At 39.5% G+C, this 26,778-nt stretch overlaps 1 protein-coding gene across 3 annotated transcripts in view; it reads left to right on the forward strand.

Moving 5' to 3' along the window:
* The first annotated feature begins 2,899 nt into the window (after window positions 1-2,899).
* Window positions 2,900-26,778, forward strand: part of gorasp2 (golgi reassembly stacking protein 2) — a 40,965-nt gene continuing 17,086 nt past the window's right edge. The window contains exons 1-4 of one of the 3 annotated variants that reach the window (XM_072261921.1): window positions 2,900-3,031; window positions 7,518-7,600; window positions 23,306-23,386; window positions 25,102-25,305. In XM_072261921.1, the coding sequence (XP_072118022.1) occupies window positions 25,162-25,305 (144 nt within the window). In that variant the 5' untranslated portion in view covers window positions 2,900-3,031; window positions 7,518-7,600; window positions 23,306-23,386; window positions 25,102-25,161. Of the gene's footprint in view, window positions 3,032-7,517; window positions 7,601-23,305; window positions 23,387-23,891; window positions 23,971-25,101; window positions 25,306-26,778 lie in introns of those variants that run through there. The other 2 variants (XM_072261918.1, XM_072261919.1) reach the window with 2 other exon arrangements.

The following is a 26,778-nucleotide window of genomic DNA, read 5'->3' on the forward strand; positions in this document are numbered from 1 at the left end:
ATTCGCCAGGGTCAATACAACCAGTCCGCATGCTCTCCACAGTACGACTACAGGAATTCACCAGGGTCAATACAACCAGTCCGCATGCTCTCCACACTACCACTACAGGAATTCGCCAGGGTCAATACAACCAGTCAGCATGCTCTCCACAGTACGACTACAGGAATTCATCAGAGTCTTCAGTGACTTATCAAATCTCCTCAGACTCCTGAGGATGCAGAGCCAGTGTAATGTGCTTTCTCCAAGCTTGCGTCGATATGTCGGAAGGGCCAGAGCCGTCTCTATTTCCTGAGGAGACTGAGGTCCTTTAACATCTGCCGGATGATGCTGAGGATGTTCTACGAGTCTGTGGTGGCCAGTGCTATCATGTTTGCTGTTGTGTGCTGGGGCAGCAGGCTGAGGGTAGCAGACACCAACAGAATCAACAAACTCATTTGTAAGGCCAGTGATGTTGTGGTGATGGAACTGGACTCTCTGACGGTGGTGTCTGAAAAGAGGATGCTGTCCAAGTTGCATGCCATCTTGGTCAATCTCTCCCATCCACTACATAATGTACTGGTTGGGCACAGGAGTACATTCAACCAGAGACTCATTCCACCGAGATGCAGCACTGAGTGTCATAGGAAGTCATTCCTGCCTGTGGCCATCAAACTTTACAACTCCTCCCTTGGGGGGTCAGACACCCTGAGCCGATAGGCTGGTCCTGGACTTATTTCATAATTTACTGGTGTAATTTACATATTACTATTTAACTATTTATGTTTCTATTACTATTTATTATTTATGGAGCAACTGTAACGAAAACCAGTTTCCCCCTTGGATTAATAAAGTATGACTATGACTATGACTGACCCAGGCCAGATCCTCTGACATAGTGACTGACACCCAGGAACATAAAGCTCACCCTTTCCACCGCTGACCCCTCAATGAGGACTGCTGTGTGTCCTCCTAACTTCCCCTTTCAGAAGTCCACAACCAACTCCGTGGTCTTGCTGACGTTGAGTGTGAGGTTGTTGCGACCTCTCGACGAGCTGATCCACCTCATTTCAGTATGCCTCCTCATTGCCAATTGAGAGTTTAACAATGACAGTGGTTATGTATAATTGTGTTTGGAACTCTGCGTTGCCACACAGTTGTGGGTGTAGAAAGAGTAGAGCAGTGGACAAAGCATGCATCCTTGAGGTGCACCTGTGTTGATTGTCAGTAAAGGGGAGATGATATCTCCAATCAGTATTGCAGAGGGAGGTACAGAGGGCCAGGCTGAGAAGGTTGCTGATTAATACTGAATGCCAGGCGGTAATTGATTAACTGCAGCCTGATATACGTTTTGCTGGTGGCTAGGTACTCCAAAGCAGAGTGGAATGCAAGTAAGATTGTGTCTGCTTTAGACCTATTGTGGGGAATTGCAGTAGATCCTGGTCTTTGTCTCTTGAAGCACTTCAGTACACTAGATGAGCATGCTACTGGGTGATAGTCGTTGAAGCAGCTCAAACTCCTCTTCCTGGACACTGGTAATGATTGCTGCTCTTACCTAACTTTATGATTACTTTAAGTGAGGCACTCGTATCTCGTAATAGTGCTATGACATATGAAATTCACTTATTTTTACATATAACCCATAATGAATTATTTAACCAAACAAGAAAGCTTAATCAAACAATATATCTACAGAATTACTCAAATACTACTGAAATATTAAATACACAACAGGGGGATCAGGGTGGAGAGGGTTAGCAACTTTAAAAATCCTCAGTGTTATCATTTCTGAGGATCTGTTCTGGTTCAAGCACGTAAGTGTCATTACAAGACAGCGTGCCAGTGCCTCTACTTTCTTAGAAGTTTGTGAAGATTCAGCAAGTCATCTAAAACCTTGACAGACTTCTATAGATGTGTCACAAACAGGAGAACATCAGCAGGTGGAGGAAATCAAAGTAACACACACAAAAATGCTGGAGGAGCTCAGCAGGCCAGGCAGCAGCTATGGAAAAGAGTAAACAGTCGACATTTTGGACCATGAGTCCTGAAGAGGGGTCTCAGCCTGAAATGTCGACTGTTTACTCTTTTCCATAGAGGCCACCTGTCCTGCTCAGTTCCTCCAGCATTGAGTGTGTGTTACTCCTACAGATGTGTGGTGAAGAGAATAATATATTAACTGGTTGCACCACAGCCTGGTATGGAAACACCAATGCCCTTGACAGAAGAGCCTGCAAAAGTTTGTAGATGTGGCCCATTCCATCAGGAATAAAGCCCTTCCCATCACTGAGCACGTCATCACAGAGTGCAGTCACAGGAAAGCATCCTCCGTCATCAAGTACCCCCACCATCCAGGCCATGTTCTCTTCTTGCTACTGCCATCAGGAAGAAGGTAGAGGAGCCTCAGGACCTGCACCACCAGGTTCAGGAGCTGTTATTATCCCTCAGACTGCCGGCACTTGAAACAAAGGGCATAACTTCACTCGACTTCCCTTGCCTCATCATTGAACTCTTCCCACCCCACACCCATGGACTTGTCTTCAAGCACACTTCATCTCATTTTCTGGAGTTTTATTGCTTATTTTGTTGTTATTATTATTATTTATTTCTTCTCTTTCTTTTTGTATTTGCACAGTTTGTTGTATTTTATTTTGCATTTTGGTTATTGTCAGGTGCAGTCTTACATTGATTCTACCGTGGTTGACCGCGAGTAAATGAATTTCAGGATTTTGTATGGTGATATATACGCACTTCGATAATAAATGTGTCTAACTGCTACTCCCGGACCCGCGAGGTGTTCAATGAGATTGCCCCAGGTACTAATGCTACTGCCATGAATGAGGTAGCCGAGGAGAGGGAGCAGGTTTGCGCATGCTCCTCGCAGGCCCTTCCAGAGCATTGACGTGTCTGTTCCCAGAATGCCTCGGTTGCCACGTAAAAGCGAGTCGCTGGAGCCGCTTCCTTGGGCGACGCTGCAGACTGAGCACAGCCAGCAATGGGGGGCTCGCAAAGTGTGGAAATACCCGGCGGAGGCAGCGAGGGATACCATGTCCTCCGAGTATGTAGCTGCTTTTCATAAAAGCGATTTCATTCGACGTCTTGCGTGCTCGCCCGCAGTGTTGAGTTGCTGTTTTCGGTCCGTACGCAAGGTCCGGGTCTCGGCTGCGGCCTGCTCCTATCTTCCCGCTCTCGGGCTGATGCAGTGGCTTCCAGTGAGAGTTCGGAGAGGATTGTGTCTGAATTGTTAGCTGACGGATTGGAGAATTCAACGAAAACACATGACAATAAGTGTCCGATCTGCCTGTTACACGTTTCTCTACGTAGCTACATACAAATGATTAGAAGTTCGAGTCTCCCTCCCCCCCACCCTACAATTGCAATAGGGTTTAGTGTGTTTAGATTCGAAACTAAAGTTATTTGCTTTAAATTTTGACGACTTAGGCAAATTAGGGGTTTGATGTTACTCTGCTCTTCCATTGCAGATTGTAAATTCACACTGGGTTTGGTTTGAATATTCGAATTGTAAGCAGATGCTGGCAGTTTGGTTCTTCAGACTTTCTCTGACATTCGACAAGATGATCACATATTTAATGTCCCTGTTACTCATGGTATCGTTTCACCTTCATGCTTCCTAAGAAATTATCTAACTACGAAATCTACTTCCACCAACTTTTGAGGAAGAATTCCAAAGACTCATTAACCTCAAGAAAAATTAACCTGATCTTTCTGAAGTGAGCAAACACTTGCCTTTAAACAGGTGCCTCATTCTAGATTTTCCTACAAATACCTTTTGCTCCAGTGCTCCTCAGGATCTAATGCTTTTCAATAAACTCCTCTCTCATTTAATGCAAACTGTCTGATCCAATCTTTCATTAACATAAGCAGCTTGTTCTTTATAGTAAATCTCTTGTAACGTTATATGCCTTAGTGATAGTGTACATAGTGCTCCAGATGTTATCCTGATGCTTCTGTTGTAGAAGTACAACATTCTTTCCCCCTGTAATACACAGTGCAATTTTGTAAGCTTTCCTAATTACAAATTACATTTGCTTTTGCATGTTATGTGCTAGGTAACTCCCTGCATTTCAGGACTTGGTGATTTCTCACCATTGTAATTTCTCAATTTCTGACATCTGTTAGCTCTTGGCTTATTTGTTTAATCTTTTTATTCTCTTGACTTTATCCTCTGCTTTCCACTTTGTGTAATCAAATGTAGCAACCAATCCTTTTCTGAAGTTTTGAGGTAACTTGCATATTATATCAAACAAAGTTTCTGGTGGTATACAAATAGAAAGGTAGCCAAGTTCCGTGTGGGACCTTCAATGAATTGGTAACAGAAATCAGATCAGTGTTTTCATCAATCTTCCATGTGAAGAACATGGCAAATATCCCTAACATAACAGATGGACTAATTTCAAATAATGTGGAGGGACTTGTAAAGCTACTGGTCATTATGGATTAACTATAAAGCTAAAGGCAGACAAATTATTGGGGCCACCTTACAAGGATTTTAAATGAGATGGCTGCAGAGTTGGTGGACCCACTGGTTGAAAGTTTTCAAAACTTGCTAAATTCCAGAAAATTGGAAGACAGCTGATGTGACTCTCCTCTTCAAAAAGGAATTAGAGGCCAGATTAATGTGTTATAATGGCAAGGTGTTAGAGTCAAAACTAAAAGGGAAAATAATTATTTAGAATAGCTGGATATAATTAAACCTTGTCATCAAGGTCTTGTGACAGGCAAATCTTTGAAGTGGAATATGTAGATCTAGTGTATTTGTGAAAAGCTTAAAAGAGCTTGCATAAAAGCCTGGTCTCCTAATTCCTGGGCTGAGGTAGTTGCCCTATCAAGAGAGGCTAAGCAGTTTGGATCTGTATTTTTTTTTGTTTAGAAGAACAGTGACCGCTTTCACACAAAATCTAAGGGATCTTTATGGGGCAATGTTGAGATGATTTCACTTATGGAGTGTCTCAACGAGGGAATGCAGCTATGAAGTAATACTTAGAGTCTGCTCTGAGATGCATAGAAGTTGTTTCGCATGAGGGTAGTGAATCTAAACCTTAGTCTCAGAAGATGCTGGGGCCAGATGATTGACTGTAGTTAAGATGGAGTTGGATAAGTATTTGAAAAATAAAGGAATTGAGGTTTATGGAGAATTGTCATGCAGAGGAGTTGATGCCAGCAAAGATCAGCACAATCATGTTGAGTGGCAAGGCAGGCTTGAGAGGCTTGGTGGATATTCCTGCTCCTACTTTTTTGGGTTCTTTGGTTCCTTTAGTTTTACAACTTAAATACATGACTAACATGCTGAAACCCCAGTGGCTTAGGCGAACAACTTGTCACTTTTTGCCAGCTTGAAAAAGAATCATTTATGCCAACTGTTATCTTTTAGACTAGTGGTTGCCAACCTTTATCTTTTAGACTAGTGGTTGCCAAGATCCCCTACCTCGGTCTTAGTGAAAGGCAAGATCGACCTACTAAATTGTTTAGACATACGCATGTGCACCAGGTAGAGGAGACCGGAAGTGGAGCCCCGCAGCCCCAGAAGCGGTCTCTCTTTGCAGGCGGCTTTCTGTAGCAGGAGTGTTGCTATGTTACTATTATCTTAATTGGTATTGCTTATTTTTATAATGCTCCCATTACAACACCTTTAATTCTAAGTTTCATTATTTAATTTTATTTCAACACGAAAAATAAATGAATATAAATTGGCTGTTGCACTCAGTGTGATGACTGGGGCTGAATACTTTCTGCTAGTTCCCTGAAATTTGGCTCATAACTACATACAGCCAGTTTGAGACAGTCTGAGGTGTCTGTCAGTAAGACAGCTCCTGTACTTAGATTTAATAATTTTCATCTGTTCCAGGACAGTTCCCTCGCAAACCTCCTGACAGACTGAATATTTGAATGGACAGTTTCCTTTGTTAGACTGAATGTTGAAACTGCCACATTTTTCAGGTGTTTTGTATTGGTAAACTGTTACTGAGACACTAGTATAAGTTTCAGAGGTACGCAAGCTAATGACACCACTGTTTTTTGTTTCCCAGTTCTTTTACATTTGGGGAATGTTGGAATTTAAAGGGGGAAAAGTGTTGTAATGTGAGCATTATAAAGATAGATTGATGCCGATTAGGACAATAGTGATGTAGCGGTGCTCCCACTGCAGAGAACTGTTTGTCGGGAGAGGTTGTTTCTGGGTTTGGTGGGGGGTTTGCTTCCGGTCTTTTCTGCCCGGTGTGCATTTTTCATTTTTTTTTCGGGATCTACTGGGAAAGTCTCGAGTATCGACCAGTCGGTTGCGATTGACTGGTTGGCGACCACTATTTTAGACTGTCAGTTTTCTATCCAAACCAGTATACAGTCGGCCTTCCTTATCCGCGAGTTCCATATGTGCAAATTCAATCAACCGCGAATTGGGAAAATCTGGAAGTTCTCTGCCCAGCACTCGTTGTTCGAGCATTGTTCGCCTTGCATCTTATTCGTTCGCTACTTTGTTTCTGTGAAAAAATTGCTCCTAAGAAGCAATTACATGGTCAAAGCAAGAGGGAGCGTAACGTGCTCTCTCTCGCCGACAAATTAGAAATATTAGATCTTTTGAAAAGTGGCGTGTCGCATTCCGAAGTGAGCCGTAACGTCGGTAAGAACGAATCCAGCATTCGTACAATAAAGCAGAAAGAAGCTGAAATTCGTGGAAGTGTTAGTGCTAGGGATGGCTGGCTATGTAAAGTGCTACAGCCTCAAGAACTTAAAGATCACGGGAGAATTGGCATCGGCTGATGCCAAGGCAGCATCAGCATTCCCAGAAGAGCTACGATGGTTGCGTCTGTACTGAACATGTACAGACTTTTTTTTCTTGTCATTATTCCCTAAACAATACAGTATAACAACTATTTACATAGCTTTTACATTGTATTAGGTATTATAAGTCAACGGAACAGAAGCACTGAGGGCGGTGGGTCCTGTGCTGCCCTGGGTCCTAAAGTCCACCCGCACTGAGACAGGTTAAATAAGGGACTTAAGGATCTGTGTTTTTTGGTATCTGTGGGGAGTCTTGGAACCAATCCCTCACGGATAAGGAGGGCCGACTGTAATAGCTTCCACATGATGATCAAAATCACACCCCTTTCACAATTCATGTTAACTTGCCTTTAACTTTTGTAAGTGCCTTGCTATAACATCTTTAATAGCTAATGTTAACCCAATCATGGTTTTTAAGCTGATTTGACTCCGGTTTCTTGCTTTCTCTCCTTGTAACTTATAATTAACCATTTTCAAATTTGAAGTGTTCCCTAAATCTTGGGAATTTTGAAAATTAAAGCCAGTATATAGCAATTACATGGACTACTTATGATCCTAAGGTTAAATTCACCAGGGTGTGTAGACGCATTAGCCTGCAGATTCATCAGCATGCCCAATCACTTGTGTGATGTTTGTAACATTCAGCTCTTTTGGTGATGTTATTTATATCGTCTACAGTGAAGTCTGATGAAAAATGCATGTTAAGCTCATTCACCATTTGTTATTTTCTGTTATAAATTCCCCAGGCTCATTTGCTATAGGACCTAAACAGCCCTTCCAGGTGAGGCAAAGATGTGGCCTTTACAACGGCAAGGCAAGGACAGACAAGGTGACTGATTTGCAGAGTACCAAGCTTTGCCTGCAGCGGCCATTCTTTGTTTCCTGTTGCATGCCATTTCGATTCCCCTTTCCAATTCCAAATTGCCTCGTCCATACTTGGCCTTCTTCACTGCTAGGGTAAGGCCAATACGAACAAGAGGGACAATACCTTGTTCCACTTGGGTAGTTTGGAACCCATTGCTATTTGTACTGAATTTTCTAAGGTAGTCTGCACCTGTTTTCACCCCAGCTCTCCAACAATCTGCCTCCAGTCCTCCCACTTCTTGTTCCTACAGCTTCATACCCCTTCCCTTCTGGGTTCATTCACTTTCTACCCACACAATCTGGTTCATGTTTCATCTGGTCTTCCCTCCTCTCCTAATGGTTTCCATCATCATCTTCCTTGCGTATCAGATTCTAGCACTAGTAGCTTTTGTGTTCTTGCTTAGCACCCTTTTCTTCCATCCTTCACTCCCCCCACACTAGCTCTATCTGCCTCCACCTATTATCCATCATCCCCTGCCCTTACTTACCTTCATTGGCATAGCATCCTTCACCCCTCTGTGGTTCACCAATCACCTCTGACCCTTGTGTTACCAGTCTCTTCCTAGATAATGCCCGTTTTTCCTCACCACTGTTAGTTCTGATACTGGGTTTAACCCAAAGCATGAACAGTTCCTCCTTGACAATATATAGTGGCATGCAAAAGTTTGGGCACCCCTGGACAAAATTTCTGTTACTGTGAATAGCTAAACGAGTAAAAGATGAACTGATTTCCAAAAGGCATAAAGTTAAAGATGACACATTTCTTTAATATTTTAAGCAAGATAACTTTTTTATTTCCATCTTTTACAGTTACAAAATAACAAAAAAGGAAAAGGGCCCGAAGCAAAAGTTTGGGCACCCTGCATGGCAGTACTTAGTAACACCCCCTTTGGCAAGTATTACAGCTTGTAAATGCTTTTTGTAGCCAGCTAAGAGTCTTTCAATTCTTGTTTGAGGGATTTTTGCCCATTCTTCCGTGCAAAATGCTTTAGTGCTGTAGGATTCTTGGGCCGTCTTGCATGCAGTGCTTTTCTTAAGGTCTACCCACAGATTTTCGATGATGTTTAGGTCAGGGGACTGTGAGGGCCATGGCAAAACCTTCAGCTTGCGCCTCTTGAGGTAGTCCATTGTGGATTTTGAGGTGTGTTTAGGATCATTATCCTGTTGTAGAAACCATCCTCTTTTCATCTTCGGCTTTTTAACAGATGGTGTGACGTTTGCTTCCAGAATTTGCTGGTATTTAATGGAATTCATTCTTCCCTGTACTAGTAAATGTTCCCCGTGCCACTGGCTGCAACACAAGCCCAAAGCATGATCGATCCACCCCTGTGCTTAACAGTTGGAGAGGTGTTCTTTTCATGAAATTTTGCACCCTTTTTTCTCCAAACATACCTTTGCTCATTGCGGCCAAAAAGTTTTATTTTAACTTCATCAGTCCATAGGACTTGTTTCCAAAATGGATCAGGCTTGTTTAGATGTTTCTTTGAACCAAGACGGCCCAAGAATCTCACAGAATTGTTATATGGTTAACTAGAAGCCTTTTGCAAGAAAAATGGGCGAAAGTCCCCCAAATAAGAATTGAAAGACTCTTATCTAGCTACAAAAAGCACTTACAAGCTGTAATACTTGCCAAAGGGGGCGTTACTAAGTACTGCCATGCAGGGTCCTTTTTTGTTATTTTGTAACTGTAAAACATGGAAATAAAGTTTTCTTGCTTAAAATATTAAAGAAACGTGTCATCTTTAACTTTATGCCTTTTGAAAATCAGTTCATCTTTTACTCGCTTAGCTATTCACAGTAACAGAAATTTTGACTTGGGGTGCCCAAACCTTTGCCTGCCACTGTAGATACTCTGTATCTTGCAAGGTACTCTTAAATGTCTACTACTGCAACTGGAATGACGGGTCCCTTAACCTAATTGACTAGCTCATTGAGCCAGCTTTGCTTTCATATTTTTATAAGTACCTTCATTTATGTTTAAGATACTGCTTTTGCACCCTAACTTGTTCAAACTTAATATAAAATTGAAACCCATCATGATCACTGTTCACACTATGTGGTACCTTAACTCTAAAGTCATTAATTAATCCATTTTGGTTCAATGTCAGGTCTTGTATAATCCACTCCAGAGTGTGCTGTTGTAAGAACATAACCTGAAAATCCTCAAGTCCTTTGCCTTTCTGATTTTTTTTTTCAGTGCGCACATGGATTAAAATCCTCAAAATTTCTTTTCATCAAAGTTCTTATTTAATTGCACAAACTACAGATGCTGGTAATCTGAACTAAAACAAGAAATACTTGAGATACTAAGTAAGTCAGGCAGCAACAAGAGTTAATGTTTTAGACTGATATTTTTTGGTTTTATGCTGCTTGATATGCTGTATTTCTCCAGCATTTTGTTTTTATTCCTGATTTAATTTGATCCTTTTGCAACAGTATAATATTTCGAAGTTGTTGATGTGCCTATATGATTTGCAGTTATTTCACTATATCTGTAACGATGAGCAAAGGAATGTGATTTGACCATTTTTGTGTATCAATGTCAGGTAGTGTAAATGTATAAATATAACCTCTGTATGTGCAGTGTATCTGTATAGTATTTTAATCAAAGATTCAAGATTCAAAGTACATTTATTTTCAAGTACCCATGCAGTATACAATCCTGAGATTCGTCTTCTCCACAGACAACCATGAAACAAAGAAAACCATTGAACCTGTTCAAAGAATAAAGATCAAACCTCCCCCACGCACAAAAAGAAAACAAATTGCGCAAATGGCAACAAAAAGAGATGATAAACACAGTATAAAACACAAAGTTGAAAGGCATATTTATTCAGCTCAGTGTTCGTTATCTGCAGGCTGCCCTGATTCAAAATCGTCAAAACAACAACAACAAAAAAAGGAGTGGCCAGAAACACATCATGATGTGAACTACAGAACTCAATCCACAAACAGCGTCTGTTCAATCTTGCTTGAGAACCAGGACTCCGGCACCATCCTCCAACAGCTTTGCGAGGGAGAGAGAGAACATTCGAGTGCAGGGACCTTTGGGTGTAGTGAGTGAGAGGGAGAGACCATCACACAGACTCCTTCCTCTAGCGGCAGCAGCAAGCGAGCGGCTGGTAGATAGTGCTGAACACCCTCTTGCCTTCTGCACTCGCCTTGATGATGTCAATCTTCCTTGATGCTTCAATTGGTGAGATCAGCGAGAAGTGGAATCAGTCTGTGCTTGTGCCCTGTCTCCAGGCTTCTTGGCCTCGATGCTGCACACTTCGTTCCGAGTACCCTCAGAGACAGCAAAGAGCCTGATCACTCAAAGGGTCTGAAAAACACCACCAGAGTGGATATATTCTCATTGCATGTGCATAGTTGGTTGAACGTTGGTTATTTGATATGGGAGTATCAATGCTTATTGCAATATATCAAACTTTTTAATATATACCATCTACTTTTGTCTGGTTTGCAATGTATAGTCTATAATTTAAGTTTAGAAAATTAACAACAGCTATTATTGCTTAAATTTTCAAGATCTTAATCTTTGTACTTAATAATACAGACCATGTTAACAGCTTATGTAGTCATTCTCCAGATCCTAAATCTAACATTAGTAATTCTACGTTTACAATGAAAGAAAATCCTCATTATTTCCATTTAGAGAATGAAGCTTTTTTCTGTTTATCCATTTGTTTTGTTTCATGAAAGGGTATAAATCACAGATGACACAAATTGAAGTCTCAACATAAAGAAGTCACACCATGCAATAGTTTAAAGAAACTTAAATAATATCAGCTGACAGCCAGAAATAGCATTGGGTTGATGACCACTTCAGGTGCTTGTAATATATTACTGCATTGGTATACCATTCACTTGTTATGTCCATCTATGGAAGGTTTGATATTTCAGTCCATCTTAACACTGACCTGTTGCCGAGCATCTTTTAAAAAGGGATAAATTAAGCAGTTTCTTGAACTTGTTTATTGATTCAGTTTTTGTGCAGTTTTGATGACAAGGACATTATTGTAAGAAAATGACTTTAGTTACCTTTGTTTTATATGTCCCATAAGTCATTACAGAATTATGCCATTTGCCCATAAAGTCTGCTCTGACGTTCAATTGTGGCTTGTTTTATTATTCCTTGTCAACCCATTCTCCTACCTTTTCCCCATAACTTAGATGCTCTTACTAATCAAGAACCTATCAACCTCCAATTTAATTGTTCCAAACGACATGGCTTCAACAGCCATCTATAACAATGATTCACTACAATGAAATTCTTCATTTCTCTGCTAAAGGACATCTTTTTATTCTGAACGATGCTCTCTAGTCCTAGGCTCTCCCACTGGAAGCACTTCTCACACCACATCCACTCTATCCAGGCCTCTCAATAGTTTGTAGTCCCTTACACTTATTGCTGATTATCTGAACACACAATGTTGACAGTGGTATGGTCAGCTCTTTCTGAATATTCAATTACGTCTACAGTATTTTATGTTTAATGTTGAATTTTTTGTATGTTTCATTGGCATCAAAATATAGATATTGTCAAAAAGGGAAGTTTTAAGGAGCTGCTTAAGTTTGAAGGAAAACATTTCTTGGGAATCAGTGGTGATTTTTGGGAGGGAATTCTTGATTGAGTTCTGGATGCTTGGCCTCAGATGTAAGCCAGGTAAAATACCTGAGTGATAATTAGAGGTGTTGTGATGTTGCTCTAAAGCTGGAAGAGTTTAAACAGAGAGGCAACAAATGCATGAATAATTTAACTGCATAGAGAAGAACAAAATAAATTAAAATGTTGTTTGCTCTGAATATTTTATATGATTAATTCAGAATTTTCTCCAGTGGTGCCCCTGTTTGAAGATTGAAATTCCCTAATTTATCAAGAGAAAGGGTATTTGAGGAGAGAATTCAGGAAAACAGAAGGATAAATAGAGGTGCATCTGACTGCTTAACCTTACTGATGATGTCTAATGCCATATATAAAAGTGTTCCATTTCAGAAGCATTGACATCCCTCATGTCAATGACTACAAATCACTTCTCTACCTAACCTTCTTTGAAAGAATTCATACAGCAATGTTTCTTGTGTGCTGCCTTTAAAATTAAAGCCAGGGCATGCTGCAGGAGATGTATCACAAGATCAAAGAACAATTGATTATTTTGAATGCTAGCAAACTGGACCATAAATACAAGAGATTCTGCAAACGCTAGAGATCCTGAGCAACTCATACACAATGCTGGAGGAACTCGGTAAGTCAAGCAGCATCTATAGAGGGGAAATAAACAGTTGACGTTTTGGACCAAGACTGAAAAGGAAGAGGGCAGAAACTCGAATAACAGGAGGGGAGAAGGGGAAGGAGAAGGATACAAGCTGGTAGGTGATAGGTAAGACAGATGAGGGGAGGGATGAAGTAAGAAGCTGGGAGAGGTGGAAGAGATAAAGGGTTGAAGGAGGAGGAATCAAGTAGGAGAGGATAGTGGACCATGGAAGAATGGAAAGGCAGAGGGGAACCGAAGGAGGTGATGAGCGGGGATAGAGAAGAGGTGAGAAGGTAACTGGAATAGGAGAGGAGGGGGAGAATTGCTGAAAGAAACGGATGTTCCATATCTTCAACATAAAGACTTGTGGTCGCACTGCTCTTACCTCTCTCCTGCCAGAATCCTAGACTCCTTAAGACTTAATTATTACAAAAAGCATAGTTGTAATTGGCTTGCCATGGTCTATTCTCCATCTATGGTTCAAAATCTCTAACCTATGGAATATTCTTGTTCAGTGTTAAGCTGTGATTCCCTTCTCCTCACTGAACTACATAAACTCTGCTAGGCATTGCCCTTATTATGTATTCCTCCCTTTCTCTGCTGTCTCTTCTGTTCGGTGTCCCCTCCCACATACTTTACTCTTTGAAATATACTTGCTCATGCATTTCTTTTGATTCATCGTTAGTAGACTGATAGCTGTTCTGACCCAACTTTTATCCAAGCCTTCCAATTTTCCACTTCTGAAAATGGGTATTGAAAATAATGTTTTAACTTTATGTAATTACAATAAGCCTGCAGGAGGTACAGTTGAATCTGTAGGCAGCTGAAAAAATAAAAGATCAGTGGTAGCACAAAGTATGCATCCAACATCAAAATATAGGGGAATATGAATTTTAACATTGTTGAAATAGGCATCTTAATATCGACCATTGTGAATTAAAGTTGGTGGCCTGCTTATGTATACTTCAAAATAGTTAAAAATGATTATACATTGAATTTTTGACATTAAGATGAATTAAATGCAAATACTTCAATAAAATATTTATGAAATCCTATTGAGCATGGAATTGTTTGGGATCAAAGGTGCTGTATTTAAATTTACAGGAGCAATTTGTGGCATATCTGCATATCAACAAAACTAACATCTAAGAATTGGGAGGAAAATACTTTGGGGTGCAAACTTTTATATGACTGTTTTAGAGCATAGTTTACTACTAAAACTTTTGAATGAAAAACCTTTATATTTTCAGTAGAATTATACAGGAGGGAGATATTGTGGTTGGTTAAACCATTCTCAAGGAGAGTGATAAAACAATTGGGCACAGATCCCCACCTGATTGTCATGATTATGGATATACACTTGTGAGAAATGTTCATAAAGATATTGTTAGTCCTGCTGTGTTCTTTGGCAGTCTACTCCAGTTGAAGTATTAAGAAATGGGAGATATTGGAGAAAATTGTTAGAATAAATGTATATTGGGAGAAATATCAATCTCGCATGACACAGAAATTAGGTATATTGACAACACAAGTCACAATGATACATCGGAACAAGTTGTGTTCTTCCCATTACTGTATTATTTGTTGCAGTAGGCTTGCCTCTTACTCAGAAGGCTGTATGTGCAATCTCTGCATGTGAACTTTGGATCAGAATCAGGTTTATTATCACTAACTTGTATGTTGTGAAATTTTTTTCTGCTGCAGCAGTACAGTGCAAAGACAAAATGACTATAAATTATAAAATAATGCAAATCTGAAGGTGGAAAGGAAGAAACTGTTCCTAAATTGTGTGTGGGTAGTCCCACTTCTGTATCACTTCCCCAATGGTAGCATTGAGGAAAAAGGCGTGTCTTGGATATTGTGGAATATTTGTGATTAATGCCCCCTTCGTGAGGCAACGCATCTTGAAGATGTCCTCAATGGTGTATAGGTTATGCCCATGATGGAGCTAGCTGAGACTGTAGATTCTTGTAATTCTGTGCATTGGAGCCTCCATAGCAGGCTGTGATGCAATCAGTCAGAATACTCTCCTCCATACATCTACCACAAGGGTTCCCAACCTGAGGTCCATGGACCTCTCCATTAATGGTAGGGGTCCATGGCATAAAAGTCCCTGATCTACAGAAATTGCAAGAGTCTTTGGTGACGTACCAAATTTCCTTAAAGTCTTAACAAAGTGTGCCTACTTTGTGAATGCATCAGTGTGTTGGGCCCAGGATCAATCTTTGGAGATTTTGACACCCAGGAATTTAAAGTTGCTTACTCTTACCACCATTAACACAGAGACTCGCACAGAATTTTAAGAACAGCTTCTTCCCTCAAAGGACTAGTGTGTGTTCTCCCAGTTTCCCCTTGGGGAAGTCCACAATCAATTGATGGATCTTGCTGGCATTCAGTGTGAGGTTGTGATACCACTGTGGTCTCCCATGGTCAAGGATCCAGTTGCAAAGGGAGGTGCAGAGCCCCAGGTTTTAAAGCTTGTTGATTAATACTGAAGGGATGATAGTTTTAAATACCGAACTGTAATCGATAAACAGCAGCCTGTTGTATATGTTTTACCAACACACAAAATGACTAAGAACTCAGCAGGTTGGCAGCATCTATGGAAAGGAATGAAGAGTCAATGTTCTGGGCCAAGGCACTTCTTCAGGACTGGTATGGAAGGGGTAAGAAGGAGGGGGGAGAGGAAAGAGTACAAGGTGAAAGGTGAAGTCATGTGAGGGTGGGGGGGAGGGGGATGCAGTAACAAGCTGGGATGTGATAGGTGGAAACAGTAAAGGGCTGAAGAAGAAGGAATCTGATAGAGAACAGTGGACCATGAGAGAAAGGGGAGGAGGAGGGAGGTAATAAGAACGTGAGGAGAAGAGGGATATTAGGGGATCCAGAATGCTTTGCTGTTGTCATTGTAGCAACTCACCCTGCACTTGATTTTTCATGGTGGATGCTAGAACCAAAAATCATAAATATAAAGTGGTATCAAATAAAATCAGTAAGGAACCAAAGCACTACCTCTTTACCCAGTACCACATAAAGTGGTACACAGTAGTCAGTGGGAGACCAGAGCAATTACATGACCAAACAATGATGTGTTAATAGATTGAGCAGAGGTTTCTGTGAGAAGAGTAGAAGGCATTCTAGGAGGAGTAAGTGCGAATCTGGGGCAAGTATTTTCCCCACACACAGTGACAAAGTCGTGACTCCCTAATCTCTTCTCCTCGCATGCCTAATCACTTGAATCCCTTTCCCTTACTCCCCAACAAGGAATATTGGGCATGTTGTTCTGGAAGCTGCTCTCAGTTTTGTAATTCAGTAACGGTATGTGCTGATGGTTTCACCATATTTCAGTATAAAATCCATTCCCCATTATATACATTTTTTGTTTCTTCCCCCCTCCAAATCTTCTCATTGCTACAGTTAAGACGATTTCCCAGTTCCTTAAATTCAATTTTTTTTTTGTTTAAATCCTTCATGGGATTAACCTATATTCAGTTTCTTCAATCCTGTAGCTCCCATGCCCTCTGGTTTGAGTTCCATCCCACCAGCCCACCCCCTTTAGATAAATTTTCAGTGTCTACATCCCACTGTATCACCCCTTTGTTGCTGTTTTCACGTTAAACCTTCATTAATACTTGCCTCTAGCCTGGAATATTTTGATTATCTCATATGCTTTAATTTTTATTTCTCTCAAGCATATGAAATAGCTTGATGTTAAATATACTATATAAATGCAAAATTGTTATCAAATTGAAAAGCTGTTAGCGCACGGTTAAATTTGTGTAGATTTTAAACATGAATTCAAATCAAGGGAGAAATGCACATATACAGACAAATTGTCAGATTATACGCAACAAAAGCTATCAGCAATCATTGCTATCTGCAAAAAAAAGTTACGGACTGCAATGTGATAATTTAACCAACCTTGGTTAATTGTATGTTAATTGTTAATTTAACTACTGTATAATGTAAATTAGAATTCCAGGTCATCAGATTTATCAGATGGAATGTGTAACCTGTCATAAGGACATAAATAATCTTCCAGAAATAGTAGGGGACAGAGGGTCCAGTGAGATGGAGGAACTGAGCGAAATACATGTTAGTAGGGAAGTGGTGTTAGGTAAATTGAAGGGATTGAAGGCAGATAAATCCCCAGGGCCAGATGGTCTGCATCCCAGGGTGCTTAAGGAAGTAGCCCAAGAAATAGTGGATGCATTAGTGATAATTTTTCAAAACTCGTTAGATTCTGGACTAGTTCCTGAGGATTGGAGGGTGGCTAATGTAACTCCACTTTTTAAAAAAGGAGGGAGAGAGAAACTGGGGAATTATAGACCGGTTAGCCTAACGTCGGTGGTGGGGAAACTGCTGGAGTCAGTTATCAAGGATGTGATAACAGCACATTTGGAAAGCGGTGAAATGATCGGACAAAGTCAGCATGGATTTGTGAAAGGAAAATCATGTCTGACGAATCTCATAGAATTTTTTGAGGATGTAACTAGTAGAGTGGATAGGGGAGAACCAGTGGATGTGGTATATTTGGATTTTCGGAAGGCTTTTGACAAGGTCCCACACAGGAGATTAGTGTGCAAACTTAAAGCACACGGTATTGGGGGTAAGGTATTGGTGTGGGTGGAGAGTTGGTTAGCAGACAGGAAGCAAAGAGTGGGAATAAACGGGACCTTTTCAGAATGGCAGGCGGTGACTAGTGGGGTACCGCAAGGCTCAGTGCTGGGACCCCAGTTGTTTACAATGTATATTAATGACTTGGATGAGGGAATTAAATGCAGCATCTCCAAGTTTGCAGATGACACGAAGCTGAGTGGCAGTGTTAGCTGTGAGAAGGATGCTAAGAGGATGCAGGGTGACTTGGATAGGTTGGCTGAGTAGGCAAATTCATGGCAGATGCAATTTAATGTGGATAAATGTGAAGTTATCCACTTTGGTGGCAAAAATAGGAAAACAGATTATTATCTGAATGGTGGCCGATTAGGAAAAGGGGGGGTGCAACGAGACCTGGGTGTCATTATACACCAGTCATTGAAAGTGGGCATGCAGGTACAGCAGGCGGTGAAAAAGGCGAATGGTATGCTGGCATTTATAGCGAGAGGATTTGAGTACAGGAGCAGGGAGGTACTACTGCAGTTGTACAAGGCCTTGGTGAGACCACACCTGGAGTATTGTGTGCAGTTTTGGTCCCCTAATCTGAGGAAAGACATCCTTGCCATAGAGGGAGTACAGAGAAGGTTCACCAGATTGATTCCTGGGATGGCAGGACTTTCATATGAAGAAAAACTGGATGAACTGGGCTTGTACTCGTTGGAATTTAGAAGATTGAGGGGGGATCTGATTGAAACGTATAAGATCCTAAAGGGATTGGACAGGCTAGATGCAGGAAGATTGTTCCCGATGTTGGGGAAGTCCAGAACGAGGGGTCACAGTTTGAGGATAGAGGGGAAGCCTTTTAGGACCGAGATTAGGAAAAACTTCTTCACACAGAGAGTGGTGAATCTGTGGAATTCTCTGCCACAGGAAACAGTTGAGGCCAGTTCATTGGCTATATTTAAGAGGGAGTTAGATATGGCCCTTGTGGCTACGGGGGTCAGGGGGTATGGAGGGAAGGCTGGGGCGGTGTTCTGAGTTGGATGATCAGCCATGATCATAATAAATGGCGGTGCAGGCTCGAAGGGCCGAATGGCCTACTCCTGCACCTATTTTCTATGTTTCTATAATCCAGCATGCCATCCATGTTGTAACAACTTAACCTGGTTAGTTCAGTAGATCTACTTTCTATAAAATCTTTTTATGGTTCAGATGTGCAGATTTTCTTGATCAAGTGCAGGTAAGATTTACCATTATATCTGACTGAATTTCAAAGGCATTTGCTTTCAAAAGTAATTTCACTCTCCCCAAATCTTCATTATGGTTGTACCTAAACTCTTCCAATATGGATAAAGTGCTATGTATATCTGAAGGCGTAAGATTTGTACAGTATGCTCGAGAGGAGAACTGTTATGTGGATTGTTTGTATAGATAGGAACTTGACTTCTAGATTTTCAAAAATCTTTCACTGTCGGGGTTCAATGATACCTGTGTGAATGCAGACCATGTATTTGTCTAGTGACTTCCAGCTTTAGAGTGGATACCTGTTTTAGCATTTTCCATTTTTTAACTACCATTTAGCAAGTGATTAAATTGTATATTCTGGGATTCTATGGATCCTGATAGGGTAATAATTCTGAATATCCAGTAGGCTGAACCTGACCTGTTCCCGCTTTTCAGATCGCTGTCCTCTATCTTGTCCAGTTCACTACCGCCTAATCCTAGACCTCAGACTAGCTTGGTCCTGCAGCAGACTCAAAATCAAACAAATAAATCAAGTTTCTGGATTAGTTTACTGAGGTGTGGGTGTATTGAGGCAAAAAAAACACTCCACACACGTTTTTGTTTCTTTACTCTTTCTTTCCCCCCCCCCAAAAAAAAACAACTGTGTCAACAGACTTGGGTCAATTATCTTAATTAATAAAAAATAAGCATTACTTTTCTTCAATTTTTTTGTCCAAAATTTGGTACTCCTTTTCCAGCACTATCAGTAGGACCTCATGTATTATAATTTTGCCTTACTAATTATTCTGGTGAAAATTTTTTTGAATTTTCTCATTTGCTTCCATAACATAAAAGTTTATCTACTGAGAAATGCAGGATCCATTGTCTCAAGTAATGTTTGATTCCTAATTCAACATTGATGTAGCTTTGTCACTATAGAGATAAATGAAGACTAGGTGATAACATTTTAGATGAGCATTGGCCCAGGTTTGGTCTTAATTTAAAAAGCAGTTGGCCCTCAATTTAGTGTCCTTGAATTGTTGATCAAAATTGTATGTTCAGTGAAATCTCCTGCAGTGTTTTTATTTAATGCTCTTCCTCCTTGCATTGTCAAGGTGAAACATCTTGCTCTGCATTTTTATTTTGGTTTTTGTGTGGAATTTGTTTTCATAAGCAGCCTTTATGCACATTATTTGTTTGATTATGGACTGTAGGAAAACTTCTTTCATAATCCTCATCGAAAGCTTAACTATATTTATTGTCCCTTAATATAATGTTATTGGGTAATAACTGTTCCTGAACCAGGTGGTGTGGGTCCTGAGGCTGTGCCATCTTCCTGATGGCAGCAGCAATAAGAGAGCATGGCCTGGGTGGTAGGGGTCCTTGATGGATGCTGATTTCCTGTGACAGCGTTCCATGTAGCCGTGTACTCTATGATGGAGAGGGTTTTATCTGTGATTAGGACTGGACCATATCCACTACTTTTTGTAGGACTTTCCATTCAAGGGCATTGGTGATGCAACCAGTCAATATACTCTCCACCAAACATCTGTAGAAGTTTGTTAAAGCTTTTGATGTCATGCTGAATCTTTGCAAACTTCTAAGGAGGTAGAGGTACTGCAGTATTTTCTTCAACAAGGCACTTGCATGCTGAGCCCTAACAAATCCTCTGAAATGATAACAGAGGAGTATAAATTTGCTGACCCTCTGCATCTCTGATCTTCCAATGATGGACCTCCAGTTTCATCCTCCTGAAGTCAATCAGCTCCTTAGTTTTCCTGACACATTGGATAATTATATGTTAAATAATTCACCAAAGCTTTGGCCTAAAATTTTGTTATTCTTTTAACCTCATCTTCACTAGATCAGTCTGGATCTTTCAGTGTGTTTGCAAATGCTTTGTTATTTATAAAGTTGGAAGTTGTTGGCAAGATTTTATTGTAGATGGAAACCACCAGCGTATTTGTATTATAATGATAGTTATAGCCTGTCCATCTATGATGTCTGTGCTGAATACTATGCTAAATTAACTTAACTCTCCTCTGCCTGCAAGTGAACCATAGCTTTCCATTCTTTGCCTATTCATGTTATCTAAAAGTCTATTAAGCCCTGCTTTCATATCTGCTTCTGTCATTAACTCTGTAGGCCATTCCAGGTAGCTGCCATTCTCTGTGTAAAAGATTTGTCCTGCACATCTTTAAATTTCTTCCCCTCTCACCAAGAGCAAGTTGGGCGACCACTAATCAGTTATCATTGGTGGGTCAGAGGTGAAGAAGGTAAGCAACTTTAAGTTCCTGGCTGTTAAACATCTCAGGTGATCTGTCCTGGGCCCATCACATTGATGCAATTATGAAGAAGGCATGCCTCTACTTTCTTGGAAGTTTAAGGAGATTTGGCATATCACCAATACTCTTAACTATTAGAGGTGCATTGTTGAAAATATCCTGACTGGTTGCATCATGGCGTGGTATGGCATTTCCAACACACAGCAACGCAAAAGGCTGCAGAGAGTTGTGGCACATCTTTGTCTATTATGAACACAGCCCTCCCCACCATTGTTACCATTTACAGGAGGTGCTGCATTTATCATGAGGATTCCTGCCATATGGGTCATGTCCTCCTGTTACTACTTTTGGGAAGGAAGTCCCACAACACCAACTTTCCTACAACCATTAGGTTCTTGAACCAACCTGCACAATCCTAACTCAACATAAGCAATGGAACAGTATTGACCACCTCTTTACACTACTGTGGACTTTGAGTTTGTATTGCATTTTTTCATCAACTCTTAATTATGCAAAACAGCAAGCCAGCAAGTTTCCATTTTTTCCACTTGCAGTGTATCATGACTTTGTAGAAGGTTTACAGCCCAATTTGCTTGAAATATTTTTACAGTTATCAGTATTGATGTCTGGGATTTTGATCACATTGTTTTCAAATTTAGTGTGTTTACTGCTTTTCAAATTTAAGCTGAAATTCAATCATTAAAACAATACATCTTTACTTGTAGGTGCATTCTCAGGATTTTATCAGTGTTTTTACCTGGGAGAATGGTTTCAAAATGCATTGCTTTATATTTAACATTAACAGATGGATTACTGTTTCAGAATTATTTAAGATTGTACATTTGGTTTTATTGAGATTTAGCAGGCAAAAGCATACTTACAAATTAATGTACAACCAAAAAGCAGGTAAGTTTTTTGACTGCAGATTTGGAGACTGCTCACCCAATCAAATTGTTGGAGTGGAGCTTTACTTTGCAATATTTGCTGTGATGCAAGTCACTCTGTTTGAGGTTGATACTGATTAAGTATTCAATTCTGCTATGCTTGAGTCAGCAAATAAAAGTTTTTCTGTGTATGTATCATGTTGTTACTGGCATCTAAGTAGTCAAACATTTCAACTGATGGAGAAGTATATAATATTTTCATTAGTTACATTTTGCAGCTGATCATAACATAATTTGTAGATTTAAACATGGTGCTGAGTACTTCTGTAGCTCAAACTGAAAAGTTGGATGCTTAAATATGAAGCAACTTTTCACATGTTTCTCACATATTAACATACTCCTTGACAAATCTCTAGTGATGAAAACTGTCAAGATGTTCTGGTAAGTAGCGAAGCTAATTTGTAAATTTGTGATTTTTGATCTTGTGCGCTATAAGGAAGATGTATTATTGGGCAGAGAACTGCCACCTACATCTAAAATGTTTTAGTGGTGTAGTACTTCAACTTGAGTTCCTTTTGACACTGCAACTTTCTTATTTAAAAATGTGTGACATCTGTTAAAGCTATTTTGTTGATTTATTTTCAAAACTTCTTGGAACTTCATTGCTACTAATTTTTCACTTTCTCTCCAGTTCATTCCTCTCTGCAACACTCATTTCTTACACTTTGGGCTTTGCTGTTTTCCATGCGCATTTTGCCCTTATAGGCTTTTCTTACTGTTTCTGATATTCCTTTGCTCATTCTCCAGCGCTACTTTCATGTTCAAGTCTTGACCTGGATGTTATCAATTCCAGATAACTATCTTTTCCATTTACATCATAGATGTCAACCTATATTGTTAAATTTTCTTCATAGATGCTGGCTGAACAATAATTTTCTCCATATTCAGGAATTCAGTGTTTTACATTCCCAATCTCCCCATAAAATCATTGCTATCAGGACCAATAGTAATCTAAATGTAATCTGACCAGTTTTGTATAGCTGAAATATGATCTCCTGCTTAGGAGTTGGGCTGAGTAAGAAGCTGGGGTGAAGCTGATTTCTGAGGACTAATCTTGATCATGACACTCTGCAAACCTCTATTCATCTGAGATTCTAGCCACTTGAAAGATAATTGTATCCTGTAGTTGCTCAAATCTACTAGTGTTTAACTGCAAAGTGCACTGGGATTAGGCCAGCTATTGTCTTGGCTCTAGTTCAACTCATCTAAACATTCTCCTATAAACAAGAATCAATTTGTGCAAGCATTCTTTGTATTTAGCTGCTGACTGATGTGATTTTTCCATCCATGATGTTGAAATATTGTGTCCTGACATGGGAGCACGAAACCAGAATAATTTTTTTTAAAGTGTTTTATCTTGTACTTTCAGGTTCAAGAAAATTCCCCAGGCCACAGAGCTGGATTGGAGCCTTTTTTTGATTTTGTTGTTTCCATTGGCAATACTCGATTGGTAAGAGTTTCTCATTAAAGACTGAGTCGAAGTTGTGCCTCTGAACTTAATTTGCTGTTCTCATTTTTAAGCCAATATATTTTGTCAAGAGTTGAATGAACTGTATTAAATAAATTGTACAAAATATTAGTTAAAGATTAAGTTATGGGCTTCATGTATAAGAGAAATAATGATTAATTGTACGGTATTTTTAATCTTGCCATGTTAGAAAATAGTTTTTGTGAATTATTCTCTCATTCTTTAGGAATCTGGGTACTTTGCCCCAATTTCTTGAATTACTGCTGTTTTTCTGGAGATACTCCATATTATCAGAGATCCCGGATATGTACCCAGCAAATTGAAAGAGTAGCAATTATATTTTCAAAGTAGGATGAGAGTCTAAGCAAAGTACTGTTCCCATGTGTTTACTGCTGTTATCCTTGACAGTACAGGTTGCAGATTTGGTAGCATTGGTCAGAGAAACTGCAATACATTTTGTTATGTGATACTCTGCAACCCCATGGAATTGATGGTAGAATGGGAGCCAATCAAGCAGCTACTTTGTCCTGGATAGTGTTGATCTTCATTGAGTAGATCTCCTTCAGGCAAGTAGAAATAATTTCATCATGTTCCAGACCTGTGCCTTGCAAGTGGTGAAACAATTTTGTGGAGCATTAGGTGAGTCACTTGTCACAGATACCTGCTCCACAGAATTCATCTTACTGATCTAATTGAATTTCCGGTCACAACTAACCTCAAGGTTACAGATGATGAGGGACTTGCAAAAGTAATTCCATTAAATATAAATAGAATGTTCTCCCTTGTGGTCATTACTTGGTATTTGCCACTTATCAGCCCATATCCAAATACAGAACATTACCTGGGCATTGGCTTGTTTAAGCCGATACATTTCATGTCTAGGAAAATTTTAGTTTGGACATTCTGCTTTATTTTAATACCAAACCAATAAATTTAGAAACTTAAACGTATTAAATTATTAGGCTTCAAATGCCTAATCAAATTGATTTTTTTAGATTATATCAGGAAATCAATAAACCAAATAGTTAATATATCAGCAAAATATGTTATTTTATGTCCTGTGTTTTTTAATGGCCACTTTGTCCCCATTCAGAAACAAATTCAAATTGTTACTTTATTTCAAAATTAGTACAATGACACATATCTTAAACTCAATTTAAAACAAATAGAAATTTTCTAAATAAGTTCCTCACAGGTATTCTCCTCCATGGAAATCAATGGATTCACCTTCACTGTGCCCTGCCCCTGGGCAGCAGCAGATGTTCTTACTAATATTAGTCAAGGAGGTCACTGATGATGTTTTGGGGACCATTAACCCAATTTGTATGTTTCCAAATGGATCTTGACAAAAATAGAAACCATTCCACAGGCTGGCAGGTTCTTATAGGTGCAAGAAGCAGTTTATTAAATGCATTGGCACTTGGAATCAAATACAACCTAATGATATGAATTGGATTCCTTTAATTCACTCTCTGTCCAGATAGTGTCCAGTGTTGATTAGCTTTTTTGTATATGAAAACACTTGGGCTGGTTGCCATGTATCCAGATGGTGTACTGGCAGTCAGGCAGATTCTCTGATAAAAAACTTGGTTTGTGTGAGATTTAGCCTTAATGAGCAAGGGCTAATTTGTGAAGTATTTTACCAGAGTTAAAAATCACTATCCAAGATTTTAAGATATCTTTTATTTTGATTTTAGAATCAAGATAATGATACTCTCAAAGATCTTTTAAAGACTAATGTGGAAAAACCAATTAAAATGGTTGTCTACAGCAGTAAGACACTCAAATTGAGAGAAACAACAGTTACTCCAAGCAACATGTGGGGAGGTCAAGGCTTGCTTGGAGTTAGTATTCGTTTCTGCAGTTTCGAGGGAGCTAACGAAAACGTCTGGCATGTATTGGTAAGTGTATTGCATTGTGGGCAGATGAGTAATTTGTTTTCATTATAGTCCAGAATAAAAACAATGTAGTATTAGATTAAGCAACATACACATGGAAAAGAGTACAGTTCCTGTTTCAGGCAGAGACCCTTCAGCAGAAGGGTCTCGGCCCGAAACATCGACTGTACTCTTTTCCATAGATGCTGCCTGGCATGCTGAGCTCCTCCTGCATTTTGTGTGTGTTGCTTGGATTTCCATCATCTGCAGATTTTCTCTTATTTGTGATGGTATTAGATTAAAATCCTTTCTCAAATTTTCATTTCAATTGTGAAAAACACTTCTCTTTCTCTCCTCTTTCCCTCCCCCCCCCCCCCCCCACCAAGTTATTGCTAGAGCTAATTGTTTTTGATAACACTTAAACTATTAGCTTGGGCAAAATAAAGTTAGTTACAATAAGGTTCTCTCCAAAAGAGCAAGATTAAGCTCAAGCAATAGGTTTTAAAGTTGTGGTTTTGTGTACATAACATTTTTAGTAATGGATTGTGAAAACTGATGGGGAAAATTAGCATGTTCCTAATTAGTTGTATGGAGATTATCACAAAAATGCTTTTCTGTACTGCAAGTCCTAGTACCTGTGAAGTTAATTTTAGGATACTAAATATCATAAATAATTTGCCCATATTAGGATATTATTGTGAAAGATACTGCAAAATGATACAAACAAATAGTGTAGATTGGAAGTGAAGTGTTAAACACTTGTGAATAACAAGCATGTCTAAGGGAGATTTTTTTGGGGGGTGGAATTTAACTATAAGCAATGAATGAAATTTGAAGAGGGGGGAATAGAAGAACAGAATGTTGAAATAGCTGACTTAAATTATTGATCTTGCATTTTCACCTAGCCTTGTATCGGGTTATTATTGTCACGTGTACCAAGATACAGTGAGAAGCTTGTCTTGCATACTGTTTAATTATTACAATCAAATTATTATATATGCATTGAAAAGATTAGAACAATAATAGTGATTAGATCTGTAGAGAAAAGCTTGTCGTAAGTTGCCTTGCTCCAGCGCCATCTTGCAACAATCTTCTACTTGTTTCTACCTCTTGCTCAATATGCAATGTGATGTGTCTTATAAATATATAAACTATTATTTTTGAAACACTAGCTACTTCCAACATATATAACGCAAGAAGGAACCAGACTTAATCAGTAGAGTGAGTCCATTGAAACTTCAATGAAAGTGGGAGTTGAAAAGAATTATTACTTAGCAAACTTGAATATAATACATTTGGTCCCTTTATCTGAAAGATAAATATAAATTATAAATAGGTGGGACTCCTGTGCTGCTTCTGTAATACTTCAGCAGTTTTGAAATTACCTATTTATTCTTGCACTTTGTCAGTTAGCCAATGTCACATTGTGCTAATCTGTTACCCCTTATTTTGTGCAGTGACCATTTGGAAAGTTAAGTACTGGTTTTCAGTATCCAC

Source organism: Mobula birostris, chromosome 6, assembly GCF_030028105.1.
Source record: "Mobula birostris isolate sMobBir1 chromosome 6, sMobBir1.hap1, whole genome shotgun sequence".
Lineage (NCBI taxonomy): Eukaryota > Metazoa > Chordata > Chondrichthyes > Myliobatiformes > Myliobatidae > Mobula > Mobula birostris.